Here is a 20,975-nt window from a genome sequence, read left to right as displayed (position 1 = left end):
CTCAGACCCAAATGGTCAGAGAAGTTCATAAATTCCCAGGCACTTTTCTGCATTCTGAGTTTAGGGGTTCAGAGCACAGGCCTTTGGAAGCAGCGTGATTCTCATTACATCCCAGTGTGGGACTTTTCATGCAGTGTGATCACATGCTGGCATATTGATGCTCACACCCACAGGGTCTCATGGTGCTGTGACGGGGCCAGATTCGGATGTGGCGAGATCATCCTGGGGTGCAGGAACGACGCAGTGCCACCGGGCCACGTTATCCTGTACCCCGGTATGCTCAGCAAACAGGCTGCGACTCTCCCCAGTATCCCAGATCCACTTGCAGCCATGGGAGGTTGGGGAGGCCCAAACCAGGAGAGCAGAAAGGGCTAGAAGAAACCCTGCAATTATGTAGGGTTACCATACGTCCGTATTTCCCCCGGCTTTTTGGTTCTCAAATTGCCGTCCGGGAGGAATTTCCAAAAAGCCAAACGTGTCTGGGAAAATAGGGAGGCATGGTAAACCTAGCCGGTGGGTGCTCGTGCCCCCCGCTCCCAGTCTCTGGCCCTGCCCCCATTCCAACCCCTTCCCCAAATCCCCGGCCTGCCTCCTCCCCCCCCCCCCCCCCCCGGGCGCGCTGCATTTCCCCTCCACCACCCCTCTCTCCCAAGCTTGCTGTTTCTGCAGCAAGCCTGGGAGGGAGGGGGGAGAAGCGGAGCGGCAGCGAGCTGGGGGAGGAGGCGGACCGGAGGTGAGCTGGGGGGGAGGGCCGCAGGAAAGGAAGTAACGGGGGGGGAGGGTGTGTGTGCAGAGGAACCGCTCCCAACCCCAGCTCACCTCTGCTCCATCTCCTCCCCGAGCACGCCACCGCTCCGCTTCTCCCCCCTCCCTCCCAGGCTTGCCGCAGAAACAGCTGATGCACGGCAAGCCTGGAAGGGAGGGGGGGAGAAGCGGAGCCGTGGCGGCGTGCTCAGGGGAGGAGGCGGAGCGGAGGTGAGCTGGTGCAGGGAGAGCACCCACCAATTTTTCCCCATGGGTGCTCCAGGGCTGGAGCACCAATGGAGTCGGCGCCTATGCCCACACCACCTGCCCTGCCTCCAGCCAGCCCCACACCCCCTACACACAGCCAGCCCCTGCCTCCAGCCAGCCCCGCACCCCCTGCCCGCAGCCAGCCCTACTGCACCCCCTGCCCTGCCTGCACCCCCTGCCCTGCCCGCAGCCAGCCCGTCTCCAGCCCCTGCCGCACCCCTTGCCCCGTCTCCAGCCAGCTCCGCACCCCCTGCCCTGCCCCATGCCCCTGTCTGCAGCCAGCCCCACGTCCACTGGCGCCCTGCAGTTCCCAGGGCAGTAACCCTGCACCCCTGCTTCAATGAGGGGGGCAAGGAGCAGCGGGGCCCCACACATGTGAAACGGAGCTCGTTTCTAGCTCAGGCCCATCTTTTTAAAAAAGCACTTTAGGTGGGGTTACCATACGTCTGTATTTTCCTGGACACATCAGGCTTTTTGGTTCTTAAATCGCCGTCCGGGAGGAATTTTCCTGCCCGGAAAATACAGACCTATGGTAACCCTATTTAAATATCTAAACACGTCCGGATGAGCAGCTGCAACAGCGAAGGCCCCCCCCAGTGGAGTGTCCTCTTTTTTGGAATGTTCAAATAGGGTAACCCTACATTATGGGCTGGGGGGGCAGAAGGGAGGGACCCCCACAGGGATGGAGGGGGAGGGAAGGCCAGGCCCATGGGTGGGCGTGGTCAGATATCCCCAGGGGCGGGGCTTGGGCCTCTGCAGCGTCTGGGCGCCGGGGGGGGGGGGGGGATGGGGGAGGAGGCTGCAGTGAGGGGAGAGGGGAAGGAGACGCGCGAGCCCCGCCCCCGGCCGCTCGCTGTCAGCTGACAGGATCACGTGAGCGGCAGTGGCCCATGTGACCCGGCGGAGCCGCGCAGGACGGAGCCGCAGGTCCCGCCATGGCGAGCCAGTCGCAGGGCATCCAGCAGCTGCTGCAGGCCGAGAAGCGCGCGGCCGAGAAGGTGGCCGAGGCCCGCAAGCGTGAGTGTCCCCGGGGGTGTCAGGCCCGGCCCCGCAGTGCCCGGGGGTCTCCCGGGAGCGGGCGCTGGGCCGGGCCCCAGACGTGGAGCCGGGGCCCGATGGCTCCTGCGTCTGGTCACCGGCCCGAAGGGGCTGCCCGGGCGGTCTCCAGCCGGGCTGCCCGCATGCCCCGGCCCTGTCCCGGGCCCCGGCCGGCGCGCGTCTGTCGGGGCGGCAAAGGGGCCTGGAGCGCTCTGGTTGGGGTCTGTGGGGGTCCCTGCCGCGTGAGCGGGGCGCCGGCTGCATGGGGGGAAGTGGGGCCGCGGGTGATCTGGGGCGAGCGCTGCAGACAGGACCTGCCCTTCTGCGAAGGGGCCCTGCAGCTCCGCTTGCATTGGCGACACGCTCCTCCTGGTTTGTGGCTTGCGTGCAAAGCCCATCCGTTAGGGTCCGCTCCAGTCAATGGCGGCGGTCTCAGTGTTTGGGTTTTGTGCTGCGGTCTCCTCCCACGTTGAAGAGGGGATCGGTCGAAAACGGTGGTTCCCTCTCTTGCTTCCTTCTGGAACGGAGGGTGGGCCTAAAAATCTTCGTAGACTTCCTCCATCTCACAAGACCGTTTGCTAAGCCCAAAGAAGCATACGAGGTCCTGCATACCGGTTACTTAGGAATAAGGCTGTGAGTCTGTCAGGGAGGTCACAGATTCTGGGACTTCTGCAGCGGCTGGTGTGACGCCCGCTTGGGCAGCTCCTGGGCCGGCCGCTGCTGGGGCAGTCTCCGGCCACCGCCCCCTCCCCCCAGAGCAACAGCAGTGTCCCCAGATGGTGCCCGCCCCAGAGCACCAGCGGTGTGCCCCTCCCTTCCCCAGATCACCCATGGCACCTCTGGAGCCCCCCCTCCGGAGCACCCAAGATTTAGTCAAGGGTATAGAGTAACAGTCAAGGCCAGATCCTGGTCTGTGTATTTTTGTTTACTGTCTCTGACTTTTTTACTAAAAATACCCATGACTAAATCTTAGCCTTACTTAGGAGTAGTGCTGGTCAAGTTTTTAATTGCTAATTAGCTGACATCCCCCTCAGCTCATGGAACATATCTTGATTTGTGCAACTGTATCTGGTTGTACATATTTGCCAAATAGCTTATGGAAACAGATTTCAGCTGATGTGTTGCTTGCAAGCATTTTGCTGGTCATGATGCGATTTGTCACCCAAATCATGTGGTATTGTTTCTGATTGGATAACTTTGGCTCTTTAAACAGGAGATTAGCAGTTGATGAATAACACTCTTTCTGGTACAAATTGTTGGACAAATAATCATTTGGTATAATACATATAACTTTAGAGGTTTGTGAACATTTTCACAGACAAACTGGCTTCCCACATGTTTGTGAATAGCAAACAATATGATCCCAGGAATAATAGAGTAAACTAGCTAGGTTATTTGTGGTGTGGAAAAAAATCAACTTTTCAGTGGCAAATAGGAAAACTTCCATAGCTGGCTGTGGCAGGGGGGGTCTTATGCCATCAACTTCTGCAGGCTTTAAGGTTTCATTTATATATTAAAAAAAAAAAAAAAAAAGTGATTTCTGTGTTTGAAAAAATCTTGCAAATATGAACAGACTGTAAACTAATACAGTGCAGCTTTGAGTCTGCAGACAGGTGGCTCCAATATCACTGCTGATGCTAATAGCTTTCTCAAGCAATAGCAGGATGAATTAAGAGAGTGGTCAGTTGTGTTGCTTTTCAGGACCCTTTGGACAGTGGTGAAACTGATCACTATTTCACACCGCTGCTACAGACCAAGTTAATCCACTTTCCATCGTCCTAGTGATGTGTACACGGGGTGTGTGTTACGTGGGTATAACTCTGTTGTTCAGGGGGGTGGATATTTCACACCCCTGGGGGATGTAGTTATACCAACCTAATGTCCTAGTGTAGATCAGGCTTAAGATCTGTGACGTGAGAGAAAAGTGTGTGCAGTGCAGTGTTTTGTTTTGTTTTTTTAATATATACATGCATATGTGGCTATGTTTTTGTTAGAGAGGACAAGGTCAAAGAAATGCACTTTGCACTTAAAGTGGAAGATGGCGAGGTTTGTGGTGGTCCTTAGTTCCTGTGGGAGTTCATTGCACAGTCTTGGGCAAGCCCTGAGAAGGCTTTGTCTCCTGGGTGGATGTATGGGAAAGAGGGGGTGGGTGACACTTCTCCCTTCCAGCAGCTGGGGAGGCATTGAAAGGCTTCAGAGTCATCAGGCAACTGTTCTACTAGCTAAAGATTAACATGAAAGATGGTGCCACCAATCAAGGCCCAGGTACTGCTCTCTTAGGAATTCCATCAACTGGGGGGCTGGACCAGTTTTATTGGCCAAATACTGGCCATAATTGGGTGGCTCCTCCATGTTTTATCTGCCTCTAGCTGGTAGGCTTACTCCCTTGGCTGCTGTTAATGAAAGGAACGTTGTATATGATGCTGACCACTTACATGGAGATTAAAGATGTGTGAGATCCTGGCCCCATCAAAGCCATTGACATAAGTGGCGCTAGGAATTCATCCATGGTCCCAGCCCTGAGGAGTTCAAGGTGTCCCATTTTTCAAGGCCGGTTTTAAGGACTGCCTCTGGCCTAGTACCTTCTGCTTCTTACACTGTTGTGTGGGAAGTGGATTCCTTTAGTTCAGTCTAATTATAGAAAACTTGAAGGGGAAAGATTCATGTAATGGCTAACTCTCTTACGGCTGCTGCACATCTGTCTTGCGGCAAAACTAGGATAGCTTGACCTTTCTGCCATGCAGATTCACAGTGCTCTGAAGTGAGTTATATGCTTTCTGTGAGCTGAGCCAGCGGCGGGGTGTTTTCTAGTAACATCTGCTGGGTTTGATGGCTATTTGTTCATTATCCGAGCTCACCAGTTGGAGAGCATGACAACGGATCAGTGGCACACAAGTGCCCTTCAGGCGCTTTTTCCAGATCTTCCAAATACCGGTTATCTGTACAAACGTGGGAGGTTGGAGAGGGCATGCTACACATGGGTCTCCTGCAGTCTCTTCATAGCTTGCTATAATTGCAAATGCTACAGCAATTGTCGTGGGAGTCCGATAGCGTGGGGGGAAAGTGCTGTCACCATTAAATCTGGCCTGGCTGTCTGGCGTAAATTGGTACTTAATAAGGCTCTTTCTTTGGAAACAGGAAAGAACCGGCGACTGAAGCAGGCGAAAGAAGAAGCCCAGGAAGAGATTGAGCAGTACCGCCTCCAGAGGGAGAAGGAGTTCAAAGCCAAGGAAGCAGCTGTTAGTTTGTTAGATAATTTGCTGCCATCAAAATCAGCCGCCCGGCTCCATCCGTGTTACTTGCACTGAGATCTGCATGCGATGATGCGGTTAGATCTCTGGGAAATCACGTTTGGCTTTTGCTCCTCTTGGCGGAACGTTCCACGTGGGGTGTTCTGTCCTTGAGCAGTTTCCTTTAATTGCTTCTCTGTGCAGCCAGAGGGCTTGGTTTGTATCAGCGGAAAGGAGCCGGGGCATCAGAAAAATGTTGTCGCATCTCGGAAGCTGGAATTTCTGCCTTACCAGTAAAGCAGTTAATATTAACAAGATCATAGAACTGACCAATGCTCCTGCGGTCCCATTCATAGAGTATAACGCTATAAGTTACTCTGACAACGTGCGTTGTATGTATTAATGCTAGAAGTAGAGACAATGCTCATCTCCCTGCTTCCCTTACCAAATCCAGTTCATTCTCACAAATGCTGTTTGTTATAATGGTACCTTGATAGAAGGCACTTGGGCCACGAATGGTATTTAATGCTAAAGTTTGTCTGAAATACTGCCGGGGCCTGGATTACCCTCCCTTACTCCCATCTCCCAGTCGGGGACACTCACAACCAGCCTACCAGCATGCAGGTCACAACCTGAAGTGTCTGTGCTGGATAGCCCTGGTTCAGCAGTCTGTCTGCAGCCCCAGCCTGGCTTCCACCAGCCTGGGCTACTACTTGCAGGGTGGCCCCAACAGACTCTTAGTCCACAGCTGGGAGGAAGATCTGTGCTCTGCAATGTACAGCCCTCTCCTGGACAGTTCAGAGATAACATGCTGTTTTTCCCCTTCCTGTGGGCTTCCTCTAAAGAGACAAAAGCAGGCTACAGCTCAACTGGGCTAAATACCCCCTTCCTTGCAAGGTTTAGAGTAAAAAAGAACAACCTCTGTCCATTGCTCCCTCTAACTCTCTCTCTTCCCCCCCCCCCCCCATGTGCAGAATAAATTTTGGTATGTGCACCAATATGGAGGTGATGTGTGACATCACCTTCATATTGATACACATAACAAAATTCATGTGGTGGGAGTGGGGCCGAGGGGTTTGGAGTGTGGGAGGGGGCTCGGCTGGGGCAGAGGGTTGGGGTGCAGGAGTGTGAGGGCTCCAGCTGGGGGTGTGGGCTCTGGGGTGGGGCTGGGGATGAGGTTTGGGGTGCAGAAGGGTGCTCCAGGGCTATGGTGTGGAGAGAGGTGCTGCTGTGGGGAGTCCTGGTCTCGGGGGAAGAGGCGCCTCTCCCCGCTGCGGCAGTTTCAGGGCTGGGGCCGCAGGATAGGCACCCCTCCCATGGCAGCTCTGGGCCGGGACTGGGTTTGGGCTGTGGGAGGGGCTCCACGGCAGGTTGGGGGCCAGGCTAGGTTCGGGCCGGGGGAGGGTAGCCCCTCCCCCGGGCACGGCAGGTTCCCTGAGTGCCTGTGCCGGTGCCAAGAAGGCTGCTGCGTGGCCACGCGGCTTACAGGGAATTTAGCCTATGTCCTATTGTTAATCATTTGTAAGTGATACTGTGCAAAAGGAATAACGATAGAAAGGATTACAAGCAAATGAAAGTGAAAACCTGCATCTGAAAGTCTAGAACTTAATCTAGCAAGTTACAGGCTTTGTTCAAAATAATTTCTCTCACCTATATTCAGTTCCCTGAGACTTCAAGCCCCCTTTTGCTTGAAAGACCCATCTTTCTTCGCTTGCAAGAGCTGTGTTTCCTTGTGTTTGGCCAGTGCTCGATGCCGAAGATGGCATCTCTCCTTGCTTATGTCATCCACAGTTCTGTGACTTTGTTTCAAGAGGCAGGATGACCTCATGCTGTTTTTCCCCTTCCTGTGGGCTTCCCATCCCCCTGCTGGACCTCTGTGTAAATCGGGCAGGCAAACTTTTTGGCCTGAGGGCCACATCGGGTTTCCAAAATTGTATGGAGGGCCGGTTAGGAGAGGCTGTGCCTCCCCAAACAGCCAGGCATGGTCTGGCCCCTGCCCCCCTATCTGACCTCCCTGCTTTTCACCCCCTGACGGCCCCCCTGGGACTCCTGCCCCATCCACCCCCTCCCCACTCCCTGTCCCCTGACTGCCCCCCACCGCCCCATCCAAAACCCCCCTCTCCTTCCTGAGTGCCCCCCCAAGACCCCTGCCTCCATTCACTGCCCTCTGACTGCCCTGTCCCCTATCCACCACCCCAAACTCCCCTGCCCTCTGTCCAACCTCTGCTCCCTGCCTACTTACCACGCTGCCTAGAGCACTGGTGGCTGGCGGTGCTACAGCCGTGCCACCCAAAGCACCAGGACAGGCAGCCATGCTGCCCGGCTGGAGCCAGCCATGCCACCGTGCAGCACAGAGCACCGGGTCAGGTTGGGCTCTGCAGCTGCGCTGCCGCCCAGAGCGTTGCGCCGGCGGTGCAGTGAGCTGAGGCTGCGGGGGAGGGGGAACAGCAGGGGAGGGGTTGGGGGCGAGTCTCCCGGGCCAGGAGCTCAGGGACCCAGCAGCAGGGTCCCGCGGGCTGTAGTTTGTCCACCTCTGATGTAAATGGAGCTTCCATTGTTTCTGGTCGCACCTTGCTTAATTTCCCTGTAGACAGGTAGATTGCTGCCAGCCCTCATGTTTTGGGGAAATCTTTCTCTCCCTTTGGTCACAGGCTGGAAAGCCTAATTTCAACAAGTAGCCATAATTCCTTATGTAGTATTTGTACATTCAGTTCACAATGATATTAATCACCAGGGTGTCATAGGCTTTCATAAAAGCCCTCACTCTATACCATTTTATAATACAGTAATGTTGTAAGGAGTCAGTTGATTCAGTTGTTCATCACTTGAGGTTCAGCCCCACTGTCTTTATAGACAAGTAAACCTTTGCAATGGCTTCTTGGAAAAGTAAAACCAGACCAAACTTTCTCTCCTGCTGGGTGTATCCCATCCCATCTCCTAGAACTGGAAGGGACCTTGAAAGGTCATCGAGTCCAGCCCCCTGCCTTCACTAGCAGGACCAAGTACTGATTTTGCCCCAGATCCCTAAGTGGCCCCCTCAAGGATTGAACTCACAACCCTGGGTTTAGCAGGCCAATGCTCAAACCACTGAGCTATCCCTCCCCCCAGTGTAGACTGATCCTGTCTTCTCCCCTTCTTGGTAGTGTGAGGTTTGCCTCCACCCCTTGTTAGCTTAATGGGTCTATCTACATCATATGTAGATACATTCTCATTGTTTTTCAAAGTGCTTTGCAAATAACTCCCAGGTAGGGAAAACTCTGTTAATTTCTCTAGTGCAGATCTGTTTACCAACTCCCCTGGCACGCCTTGTTTAAACACACTTTAGTAATCATTCCAGCATATGTCCATAACTCTTAATACCCATCGCTTACGTGCATCACACACGAATACTAATGATCAGGATCAGGGAGTTATTAGTTTTCAAATGATACCTCAACCTGTCCCGTTTTGTAACGAGGTGACTACACTAGTGTGTAAATAGAGGGGTGCTTAGTGTCACAGAGTTGGGGATTTTTGAAGAACATCGATGAATCTGAATTGCAGAAGTGCTTTACATCTTAAATTACATTGTTGGGAAAGGTCTTTGACATTTTTCATTTGCAATTATTTTATTATTGCAGTAGTGCCTAGAGAGCCCTAAACTGGAATTGGGCTTCGTTGCTCAGATAGCGAGAGAGAGACCATCCTTGCCCCCAAAAGCTTAATCTAAATACGTAAGACCATCTAAGGATGGGAGGGGAAAATAGAGGCACAGAGAAGTGACTTGCCCAAGCTCCCGTGTTGGGTTATTGGCAGAGCTGGGACGGGAACCCAGATCTCTCCTGGTTCCCAGTGCAGTCCATTAACCACGAGACGATGCACCGAAGGATGTAACCGTTCTGCCATTCTATATATACAACTGAGCACAACGTTTTGTTTGGTTGCCAAGTAACTCTTAGTGGGCTTCTCTCTTTCCCTTGTCTCTCTTAGGCTCTTGGATCTCACGGCAGCTGCACCACGGAGGTCGAGAACGAGACCCAGGTGAAGATGAGCGCAATCCAGGGCAACTTCCAGACGAACAGGGAGGAAGTGCTGAATAACCTGCTGAAGTTTGTGTACGACATCAAACCGGAAATCCATGTGAATTACCGCATCAATGGCTAGTGCAGGAGGAAGGAATGGGCCTATGGAAGTGTTAGCAATAACAGCTATGCTTCAGATGAAGTGTACAGCCCTTAGTCATGCTATAGCTCTGTGTGCTTCTCGTAGAGGTGTTCAATTATTTCAGTAAGTTGTAGGCCCCTCTATCTTGGAGAGACTCTAGTTAACCTTTATATGGATTCAGAGCTTATCCAAAGATTTCATGGCCATGTCTCAAATATGCATTAAGTGTGATCTAGGTATCAAGGGGAACATTAACATTCTGTGCTTTTTGGTGGGTATTAAAAAAGCGGTTTTCTTTGCTCAAAAAAGGGGTGTGAGATGCAGGACAGGTTTAAATTGCAAGCCTCGGAGTCTGTACCTATTAGAAAACACAGATCTGATGTCCTCCTAGAGTGGAGTTTGTCACTGTAGTGGTGTTGGTAACATTAAAATAGGGTTAAGCCCAGTAAGAAGAAAAGAAAAAAAAAAAAAAAAAAAAAGTCTGGGTGTGCAGTACTGGCTAGTAGTCTTCAGGAGCTTGTGAATTACTGTCTTAAGACCCTCTCTATATTCTACTGTTAACTTGAATTAGAAGCCTGGCACTATGATATTTGAAAGTAAAGAATTTATTTAACTCTGGAGTCTCTTCAGTTGTTTCTTCTTCCCCCCCCCCCGCCCCCCCAGCCTTTTACTTACTCTCTGTTACAGTAGCACCTAGTTGCTGTGTACACACATGGGTCCCTGCCCTGAGGAGCTAACAATCTAAATAAACAAGACAGACAGAGGGTAGGAGGAGAAACATCCTAAAGAGATGAAGCAACTTGCCTGAGCTTGCACAGCAGGTCAGGGACAGAGCCTGGAATAAAACCCATGTTTCCACTAGACCACTATGCACCAGTGTTCCCCCAAAAAACGCCTGGAAAAAGTGTTTATTCCATGATCACTTGGCAAAAGGGAAGCTAGTCATTGTTTCCCACTGTAGTCTGGTAGTCAGACACATGAATGCACTAATTAGCCTCCCCTTCTTCATACTCCGTACTGATCTCTGCTGTACTGTAATACCCAGGTCATACTGTTTTAGGCAGCATCCTTCTGAGCTTAAGAACAGCGTGGGACAAAATATTAGTCTTTTTGGTTGTCTCCTGCCTCGTAAAGAAATCTAAGTGCATCAGACCCAATTTAGATAGAGGCTTCTTGTTTTGGCATCATCTCTCCATTAATTGGGGTGGAGATAATCCCTAATCTTGATTAAAGCTCTGTAAAGGGTGAGTGAGGGAGACCAGTCAGGCAAGGGCTGCTTTTATGGATAGTGGCTCTATAATTAAAATAAGAAATATTCTACTTGATGCAAAACTGTTGCATGGTAGCGGACAAGAAATAACCCCCTACACTCATCTAGCATTGTTTGTCAGAGGGTCTAAAAACTCCTACCTCACAAGGGTGCTTTGATAGCAGTTAGGAGAGAGAGCATCAACCCTACCTTGTTGAATGAGGTAACCAATGCACACAGGGACTTGCCCAAGGTCATGTGATGCAACGAGAGAGCAGCTATTGCTGCCTTGCCAGTCTTCTGTCTTAATCGCTAAGCTAAATTCTCATCAAATATCTCCTTAAGGGAAGACCCTCTTCAGAAAATCAAGCTCTTAAACTGGCTATGAAATTGAAACAAGCCCTACCTGTGTTACATTGCAGTGGGCCTAGAAAGAACCAGGGCCGTATGATGCCTAGAATTACTTAAGCCTCGCTCTTAGAGCCAGCTCCACTGGACTATAAATAAACCATATCAATGGCTGGACAGGGGCCAGCTGACCTCTTCCCCCCCCCCCCCCAGGGGAAAGGTGCTTGGCCCCTAGATTTAATCCATTTGTGTTCAAGCATTTGGTGCTGCTATTGCAATGGATGATGCAGTTTTGTATCCTTCATAGAACATTTGGCTAGCTCAACGCTGCAGTATGTACCTGTTATCTGTGGTTTCTCTTCTCCAGTAGACAGAGACCCGACACCCCCCCCCCCCACACACACACACACTTGTCAGTCTGAGAAACGATGGAACTCTTGCTGTACTAGTCTGGAAGCACCTCATTGTTAATGTCTAAGTGCCCAGAGCTGCTTGGTCACGCTGGCTTTTCCTCATTCATCCTCTAGATTGGGGTGGATTATTTTCTGTTCCACTCCAGAATTCCTCTTTGGCTGGAAATGTAAAGATTTCAGCCATAGCTCATGCTGAGGTTTTAATGCTTTTTAAGAATGCCAACAGCCTTTGGCTTTTCTACCTATTCGCATGCTGTTCCCACAAAGTCTTATTACAAGAATTATCTGACTGCGCAACTGTGCACAGGGGCAAATCTCTCCAGTTTTTGCTCTCCAGCCAGGGTTGCTTTGTTTGCAATGCAGAGGATTCCTTTGGAATGAAAGATGCATAAACCTTATCCCAATCCACTGTGGGGAAAGGACACCTCGTGCAATTATTGTTCACAAACTAGATTTCACATGTTTCATCTTAAAATTAGACTGCCCACTAGTAAAGATACTACAGGTTGCAATTTTCTGCAGGCAGGGGCATACATTAGACAAAAGGTCTTTCAGTTCTCAGATCGGATTCATCTAAAATTCCACCTTCTCCCTAACGACTACTTGATGAATACAGGTGTAGCCTACACCAGCTGCTAACACAGTGTTTGAGAGCAAAGTCTACCTTTCAGTGCTCTACATCGGTGGCAGATGGCAAATAGTAAAGCTGTGTGTGACGGGCTATAAACTGAGCTCAGGTAGTGGTTGAAATCCTCTTAATTCTAATAGCGATTGCATGCCCAGATCAAGAGCAGTAGTTTTTGTTTGTTTTTAATAGACTTTTCTATGGTGCCTCTCACTGTGGTATTTGAGCACGTCACAAGCATTAATAAATAGCTGCATGGTATTTCTCAGATGAGGAAACCGAGACGCAGGGAAATTAAGGTCATAAAGTCTGTAGCAGAGCTTGGGAACAGAACCCTCCCCACCTGCCGTCTGCTTGTCCAACATCCCTTTCATATGTCTTATTTATCCTTCAGCAATTAAACACACAAGTTGAAACTCCACCCTTTATTATTTGTCTTGTAGCTCCTAGGAGCCCCCATCGCGGACCAGGACCCTATGGTGCTAGGTGCTGTACAAACACAGAACAGGATGGTCCCTGCACCAAAGAGCTTGCAGTCTAAGAACAGTTTAATCGTGTGTGTGTCTGTCTACATAAGCGTGAAGAACCAGTTTCACATGCATAGGTAATAGCATGGAGTGAGCCCAAATCAGCCCTGCTGTGAGTTAGTTACCTTAGTTCAGTGTGCACTAGGTTACTCGGTTTGCGGACACCTTGCCTTCCATATTCAGTCAACGCACCGCCTTGTTCTAGCACACGTTACACAGTAGGCTGGTTAGAGGGAAAGGGCTGTATTTCCTGCCCAGTTGCCAGGCAGCAAGAGGAAAGTTCAGTCTCCTCTCCTCCTCCCCTGGCCCCCCAACATCAGCTCACTCTCATCTCTGTAAGTGTCACTTTGGCCAAGTGTCAGCCTTCATCTGTCACTGATCTATTGGTGCTGGGAAATTCTGCGTTTGGGTCTTTGTTCGGAGGCGCTTCTGCACTCGATAAGCCTGGGCGAAGGAAGTCCCTGGCAGTGGTGGTTCCTTGGAGCCTGATTCTCTTTCCCCTTACACCCATGTTGCACTAATGTCAGTGCTTCTGACTCACACCAGTGTGAGGATAATCAGGCCCCTGTTTTGGAGTGGGGAGGGAATTGACTGACTGCAAATGGAGGGCAATAGGCTGAATTCCTGTGGCTGCTATGGATAGAGGACTTTCTGGACAAGAGCGCTGGCACGTTCTTATACTGTGCTCTGTGCTGCTCAAAACACAACTAAGGACCAAAGACCTGGTTTGCAGGGATAACTCGGGGCAACGAGAACGGCAAGATGCTCAGCAATTCAGAAACGTCAGGATCCAGCCCCAAGAGCTACAATTAATATTTGCAAATTGTGCTAAGTACCCTACAAACGCACAGTAAGGGATAGTGCCTGGATTCATAGTTTATATAACCTGCTTGGGGTGTGTGTCTGACCACAGAGGACGCGAGTCTCTTACAGCCCAAGTTAAGGAAAGGTGACCTTTTAGCTCTGGAGGTCCCAGGTCAGTCCCCAGTAGACAAGATAGGGAAAGGGATACAACCCAGAGAGCAAACTGATGGTTTGCAGCACGGCACTTTATGATCAGGATAAAGACTGTCCCTACCCTAAATCACTTACAATCTAGGTTACAAGGGACACAGCGAGAAGGGACATGACAGCCGGGAAGGAAGTTTACACAGAAGATGAAATAGTGGCTCTTTCTGCAAAGTGGTCATTGGGTGTGTTTCTTTTAATTAGATGTATTAAGTTACCATAGGATGTGGAGGCATACGCTTTTGTTTCATCACCATGGTTAGAGATGCAACTCCTTGAAAATGGTAAATATTAGGTGTGAACATTTTTTAAAAGCCTAATGTTTTATTTTGTTTTTGAAAATTTCCACTGCCGTTTTCTGTAATTTTTTTTTAACACCCACCCACTCAAAGTGCCTTTTTTTTCAGTTTTGAGGGAAATTTTTTTATCCCATTTTTCTCCTTCCTTCCTTTTTCCATTTCCAGTGACAAAATGGAAGAGAAGGGGAAAAACGGGAGACAGAGGAGGAAAAGAAATCAGAAATGTTTTCTTTTAAAAAAACATATATTTTGCAAAAATTGTCATTGAGTCGAAAAAGCTAGTTTTCATCAACAAAAAATTTCAACCTGATCTAGGTGGAAAGTTTGTGGCGAGAACTTGACTTTGTGACCGCCCCTGAACACAGAGCAGAGATTTTAATTGTGCTGCCTGAAATGATGTACAGGTCTCGTTGTTGTTTTTTCCCCCTAGTGATCGTCAGGTTCTAAATTAATGCATCATTTGTAGGAGTAGTTCAGGTTATTCGAATGTTCACTAGCTTTTGCTTGTCAGTATTGAATTGCAACTGCCATTGTTCTTCCCATTCACCTACGTAGGTGAGATCCCTCTCATGGTCTCTAGTGTGAACTGACCTAAATGATTTTGAGTCCTCTGCAAATGTTGACACCTCACGGCTCAACCCATTTTCCAGATCACTGATAAATATATTGAACAGCATCAGTCCTGTTTATTGCTAACCTTTTGCCAGGAGTACATTTGAACAGTTTTTCCTTCTTTGTTTCTTAGATTCTCCCCCCCTCTCCCCCACATTTTATGATTTCATTATGAATTCTACCAGTAATTCATAACAAATGGTAAAGATCCTCAGCTGGAAGATCTGCCTTTTACCGCAGCTGAGAATCTGGCCTAAAATGTTAAGGAAAAAGAATATCAACGCCTCCTCCCCTTCCCCCCCCCCCCCCATAACAATGGTTTGAAAGACAATCCCTCAAAACACCTTCTGAAAAGAAAGAAATTAACACTTTTTTTTTAAATTAATCTCATGCAGTAAATATGGTTGCTTAGACTGGCTTGAGAATAATTAAATAGATATTAAATTACATTCAGCTACCTCAAAATATCTACTAAGGAATCTGTTGGATCAATACCAGAGCTGTTAGCCAGACTGAAAACTGCTAGCTTCCTTATTTTTAATTTGAGATGCAAGAAAGGGTTTTTGCATTACCATAACCAAAAAATAATTTACCTCATCTGGGCAGGAAATAAGACTTGGGTAGAAAAAGCAAGAGCTGCACATTAAGCAAGATCAATTTTTGATCTCAAATGTATAATTTGAGAAACATCTTGAAATATAATTAACCCTAATGGCTCCCGATCCTCAACACTGGACCGGAGAGAGAGTGTATATTGTGAGAGAAGATACAAAGGAAGATTTGATACTGGTATGAGGATCCCCAGGGCTTCTAGGGTCCTTTCTGCTTTAGAACTGTGCATGCCTTCGGAGACTTTGTTATAATTTCTCAAATAGCCTCCATGCGGAGCCTAAGCATTTCAATCTCCTTATTTGTGACTTCAGGGCCTTTTAGGCTAGTAGTTTCCTCATTTTTTTGCCAATTGCTTTTCTAAAGTAACAGGAGTTGGCACTGGCGATCTCTAGGGGGGAAAGGCTACAGAAGAGCAGGAGACTTGATGCTCAGGAACCACTAGGCTCTGGCAGCCCCGTCACTCCAGGTGGATGCACAAAATGACAGATGCACGAGCTGCAGCCCACTCCAACTTACCTGCATAAAAGCAGCTGGAGTCTTTTCCCTCTCCCTGCTTGCACAACAGACCCACTAGATTTAAGGCTCCTCTGGATCCATGGAAGGGGCTGGCAGGATTTGCCCCTCTGCTAAATCTCTGGTCCCTTTGAAATCCATTGGAATTTTGGCACGTAGAATCATAGAATCTCAGGGTTGGAAGGGACCTCAGGAAGTCATCTAGTCCAACCCCCTGCTCAAAGCAGGACCAACACCAACTAAATCATCCCAGCCAGGGCTTTGTATCAAGGGGGCCGGGCTTTGGCTCTGAGATCAGCTCCCAAAGGTAATTTTTGCTCAAGAGTACCAGAGTTTATGCACTGTAGCTAATCAGAAAGCAAGCAGCCAGAGCGATTCAGTGTCATTTTTATTACCCCCATCTGTGGTTTGCCACAGGCCGTTTTTAATAACCTGCGTTCAGTATCCTTTCTAAACACCAGGCCACTGTTCTATTGCCATGCCTGGATCCTTAGCTGGGGGAGAAGAGAAGGAAGATGCAGTTACTCGTTCTGATGCAATGCCCATGCAACTGCATCCTGAGCATTACCTACCTGTGTTTGTAGAGGGGAGATGATACGGTGTGCTAATGACAACAGAGAGACAGCCTGCAGTGGCCAATGTGGATAAGCAGCTATGAAGTCAAAGCTGTTCCTGTGTTTCAATGAACACATTGCCTAATAATGGTCAGAGTAAACCAAACTAGAGAAATTCCAGGCTAGATGAGAATCACCGGGGGAGTATGTGCAGTAAGTGGAGCTAATCTTTTTTTTATTTTAGTCACCATTCGCTAGTATAAACAAGTGTGCTACGATCCTGGACTAGAGCTGTCTCATGCCTCCCTGGAACCACTTGCGATTGCTTGTTTCTGGTGTGTCCCAATTCTATGGCAACATCCTGACTACAGACAGTGTAAAATGAACCTTCTCCCTTCCCACCCCACCCCTTTGCTTGGGGGAAGCTGTAATCCCGGTGTTGCGTGTTACACAATGGAGAGCAAACTATGGCGTGACTCCCTCTGATTTTATGGCTGATCCTGTCTCATTTCTCTGGGAGAAGCTGGGTTGGATGCAGCAGGTAGGGAAATGGTACAGCGTGTGTCCTTTGGGTCAGCTGATTGTGTAGCCTCATGTTTTGAATCAGCTGTGAGTAGTCCACAACTAGGATCTGATCTAGGCCAGGTCTATGCCAGTCAGGGGAATGAAGAGGTGGGATCCCTGACTGATATCGCTGTGCTGGCAAAACCCCCTAGAATAGACACAGTTATATGGGTAAAACTGCTGTTACCAGGATAGTTTCTTTCACTTGGGGTGTGTGGAAGGGGGTGAGGGAGGGAACTGAAATAAGCTATGCCAACAAAAGCACAGTTTGGCTGGTATGTGCTTTGTCCCCATAAGGAGTGCCTTACTGGTGCAGTATACTGGTATTCTATACCCCCAATTAAGGGCTCCTAATATAGACCTGGCCTTAGACCCACTACCAACCCTACTAAAGTGATTGGGAGGCTTTTCACCCACTACAATGGATCAGACCCCTAATGCAAAACTAACACATCTTTTCTTGGTCTCTCTCTGCAGCAGTTTATTTGTAAGGGAAGCCAGGAAAATGTCCTAATTTAATGGTCGATTCTTGTAAACATCCAATAAATTCCCAGGGCTGGATATGTATCTCCCTTTCCTCTTATCTACATTTGTCTGTTTATTTGCATGGTCAATTTCTTAGTACTGTATATTACTCCCCAACCTTGAGCAACTGGTGTGAAATCTCCAATCTCTATATATTTCACAGAGAGACATGTTTGCCACAGCTTTGCTTAATTCCTGCCTTCTGTAGCTGGGAAGGGGATATGCATGGCAGCCTTGGATGTCTTTTAAGAAAAGAGCACAGCTACTGCCATCAGTGTTTGTTCACTGGGCTTGTTTTACGGGGATGAGTGCACAGTTTGGTACCACTCAACAACAGCGCTCTGTTTGTGTGTGTGTGTGGTTTGGGGATGACTGATAGGGGCAGAGCCTTCAGTGAGAACAATGAATCAGAACCTTGATCAAAGCAGTTATCTCTTATGAGTCAAATATTCTGGTAAAGGAAATGTCACCCTGCTGGAAATGAGTGCAGTCAGCGAAGACAAGTTGCACGGTGCTCAATGTCAGCGGCCATCTTCTGAAGGCTTTCACTGCAGACTCCCAGGGTGCCATCCCATTGTTAAAGCTCTGCTTTGGCTAATAAACCCACAGCAGTTTAGATGATGCAACCCTGGGGTGGGGTGGGAAGGGAGAAGGTTCATTTTACACTGTTTGCAGCTGAGAATACAAGGTGATCCTCATCTTCTTGTTTAAGGGAAAGTGTCCCCTTTGGACCATGTTGATGATCAGCTTCCTGGACCTCCACTAAACCTGTGGGGCTTAACCCCAGCTCTGAACTCCCCCAGACTTTGAGGTATTTGAAATCCGGAGGCTCTACAGTTGTAACAGATGGGGAAACACTGTGTAGGCACTCTACAGGGTTAAAACCACCAGATACAACATGCCGAGGGGAAAACTCTCACGCACATGAGCTATTTTGCAAGTTGGTGCCTGCAACACAGTGTAATGAAAGCGAGAGGCAGGGTGGGGGCGAATATGCTGCTGTGACTTCCGTGGGTTGCACCAGTGTATTCATTTGGATCAAGGCAAATGAGGATGATTTATTTCTGCAGCAGCCACACTGTACAATAACAAACAAGAAAGAGGTCCCCATCCCAAGGTTCAACAGTGTTAAGGCACAAAGGGTAGGTACCGCGATGGACATGCTCATACACAAGACAGGATGAGAGAAGGAAGTGAATGGGGTGGACTCATTGGATACAGAAGACAACACGAAATAGGTGAGCTTTTAGAAGTCTCTTGAAGGACAAGGGGAATGGATCTGGTTGAACATTAATCTGGAGCTTAGCTAAGAACATGAGTTTCAGAGTAGCAGCCGTGTTAATCTGTATCCGCAAAAAGAACAGGAGTACTTGTGGCACCTTAGAGACTAACAAATTTATTAGAGCATAAGCTTTCGTGGGCTACAACCCACTTCTTCGGATGCATATATGCAAGTGGGTTGTAGCCCACGAAAGCTTATGCTCTAATAAATTTGTTAGTCTCTAAGGTGCCACAAGTACTCCTGTTCTTTTTTTAAGAACATGAGGTGTCACAAAAGGAAGTACAGTAGCCCGGAGTGAGTGAAGGAGGCAAAGGGAGTAGTCACAATAGTAGATTGGCAGAGCATATGGGATGGGAGGGAGCATAGGAGGAGACAAAGGCAGAGTCCCAGAGAACTTTGGAGGTGAAGAGGAGAACCTAAGAAGAGAGGAAGGGAGGGTGGAGTTGGAAGAAGGACTGGGAGGGGGGACAGATCTCCACAGAGGGGCATTGCTTCCACACTAACGGAGAACCCCGGGGAATGAGATGCACGCTGGATAAAAAGGTAATGGTGAAGCTATGGAATTTGCACCCTCTTCCTGGGTAGGAGGGGCTGGCTTCCAGCCGCAGCTCTGCTGCTGTCGGTGAACTGCCAGCACTCATTGCCTGCTCTGAGCCAGCTTTTCCCTCTGAAGTTTTCTCCAATGGGAAACTCTTTTCATGTGACTGAAATGTCTGTCACATCTAACCCTGCGGATCCCGAGTCAGCTGTCGCTTTATATGCTACCAGCATTGATGGCGCATTTAGTGGGTGTATGTCTCTTAACTCTGTGCTGTGGTTTGGTTATATCTCTTGTTTTCTTTTTTTCATTGTCCTCCCAGTTTGCCACCAAAGGGCAGGAATTGAGGGCGAGACCAGGAGGGATAGTGACATTCACCACCTGTCTTTTGACCTGGGGAGAAGAGTTTATTTCACCCTTGATCAAGGAAAATAGGATGGAGAGTGGGGTTTTTTTGGGTTTTTTTTGAGGACAAGAATGTTCCTTATTTGGGCTGGCGTCAGGGTGATGTGATCTGGTGGAGAAGGGCTTGGTGTGTGTGTGTGTGTGTGTGTGTGTGTGTGAGAGAGAGAGAGAGAGTAAATAGCTGCTGTCACAATGGAGATATTTCATGGTATTCCCTGCCGCAGCAGATCACTCATTTTCTTGAGATTGCACAAATACTCACCCCCCTAAGCGCTCAGTCTGAAAAATGCCACCGCTGCATGGGTCAAATTCACACACACCTCTTCTGTTGTGCCAAAGTATCAGAGCTTTACTCCTTTAACTGTGAGTTTCCTGTCCTTTGTGAGTTCCTGCTGCAATCATAACGATCTTTTAATGTAGTTTCTGTTGCATCAGTTTCCTGTTTGACTGCACTTTAGCTGATGACTATCATGGATTTATGTGACTGGATTAAACCTCAGTGACACCAAGGGATGCAAACAGAGTAATCTCATATCTGATTGTGGAACAGCATTGATAGGCTTTGTGAGGGAGCCCTGCAGCTGCAACACAGGCTCATGGGAACACAAGTAAGACAGGAGAAAAGGGTCGAGAAGTGAAGAGTAATTGTGGAGCATCATCCGTGTGCTAATAGAGATGCAGATGAGCCCCATGCACATAGGGCAGTTACTGATGCAGGACAAGCCTCGGAACATTCAGATGCTCATTTTGGATAAGCCCCCCCCCCCGTCTGGCTGCTGATCTGAATGATACAAACCTCCTGCATCAGCAACATTTAACTCAAAATCTCACAAGCACCATGTCACGGTCCAGGGCAACTGCCCCTGTATCCAGCAAGAGTGCCTACTTTTCGGCTTCTGACTCCCAGCCATCAGCTCTCTCGGGCGGAGACCTGACCATGCTTCCTTCTGACTGGGCTGAACAGTTTCCCACCTACACTGTGAGTTCCCCAGCAAGTCAGACTGCCTAAGCAGGCCTGCTTTGCTTTCTCCTCAGAGGCTATAAACAGCATAATTGCCCATAATTATAAGGTACCACACAGCTTTTCTAAGCAAGCCCATTTATTCTTAAGGTGAAAGCATTACAGAGAAAACATATTAAAACACTAAAGGAACCTACACACATGCTAATAATCTTACCGGAGACCACCCTACCCTACCCCAGCAAGGCCTCTGGGGGTGGGGCAGTCCTTCAAACCCACCAAGGGGTTTTGCTGTAGTTACAAGTTCCTAACAGCATTAGCTCAGAACAAGCACCCCTATGAATCTGAGAGTCCCTCCTTTATGCTGTTGGGACCTTTGACCTTGGGACACTGGGAACAGATAAACAGCGGGTTGCTCTTCAGGGTGTAGCTTCAAGAGGTTGTGTCTGGAGATGGGGATTTGCATCCCCCCCCCCGTATTTCCGCTCAACTAAAAATTCATTCATGTCTGGTACATT

The 20,975-nt window shown here is 48.9% G+C and overlaps 1 protein-coding gene across 1 annotated transcript; it reads left to right on the top strand.

Moving 5' to 3' along the window:
• The first annotated feature begins 1,903 nt into the window (after nucleotides 1–1,903).
• ATP6V1G1 (ATPase H+ transporting V1 subunit G1) lies at nucleotides 1,904–10,040 on the top strand. The gene is made up of 3 exons (XM_065418649.1): nucleotides 1,904–2,028; nucleotides 5,188–5,288; nucleotides 9,249–10,040. The coding sequence occupies exons 1-3, from the start codon at nucleotides 1,947–1,949 to the stop codon at nucleotides 9,420–9,422; spliced, it is 357 nt and encodes a 118-aa protein (XP_065274721.1). The 5' UTR covers nucleotides 1,904–1,946; the 3' UTR covers nucleotides 9,423–10,040.
• Nucleotides 10,041–20,975: the final 10,935 nt, after the last annotated feature.

The sequence above is a fragment of the Emys orbicularis genome, chromosome 18, assembly GCF_028017835.1.
Source record: "Emys orbicularis isolate rEmyOrb1 chromosome 18, rEmyOrb1.hap1, whole genome shotgun sequence".
NCBI lineage: Eukaryota > Metazoa > Chordata > Testudines > Emydidae > Emys > Emys orbicularis.
This window is presented reverse-complemented; position numbering and strand designations above follow the sequence as displayed.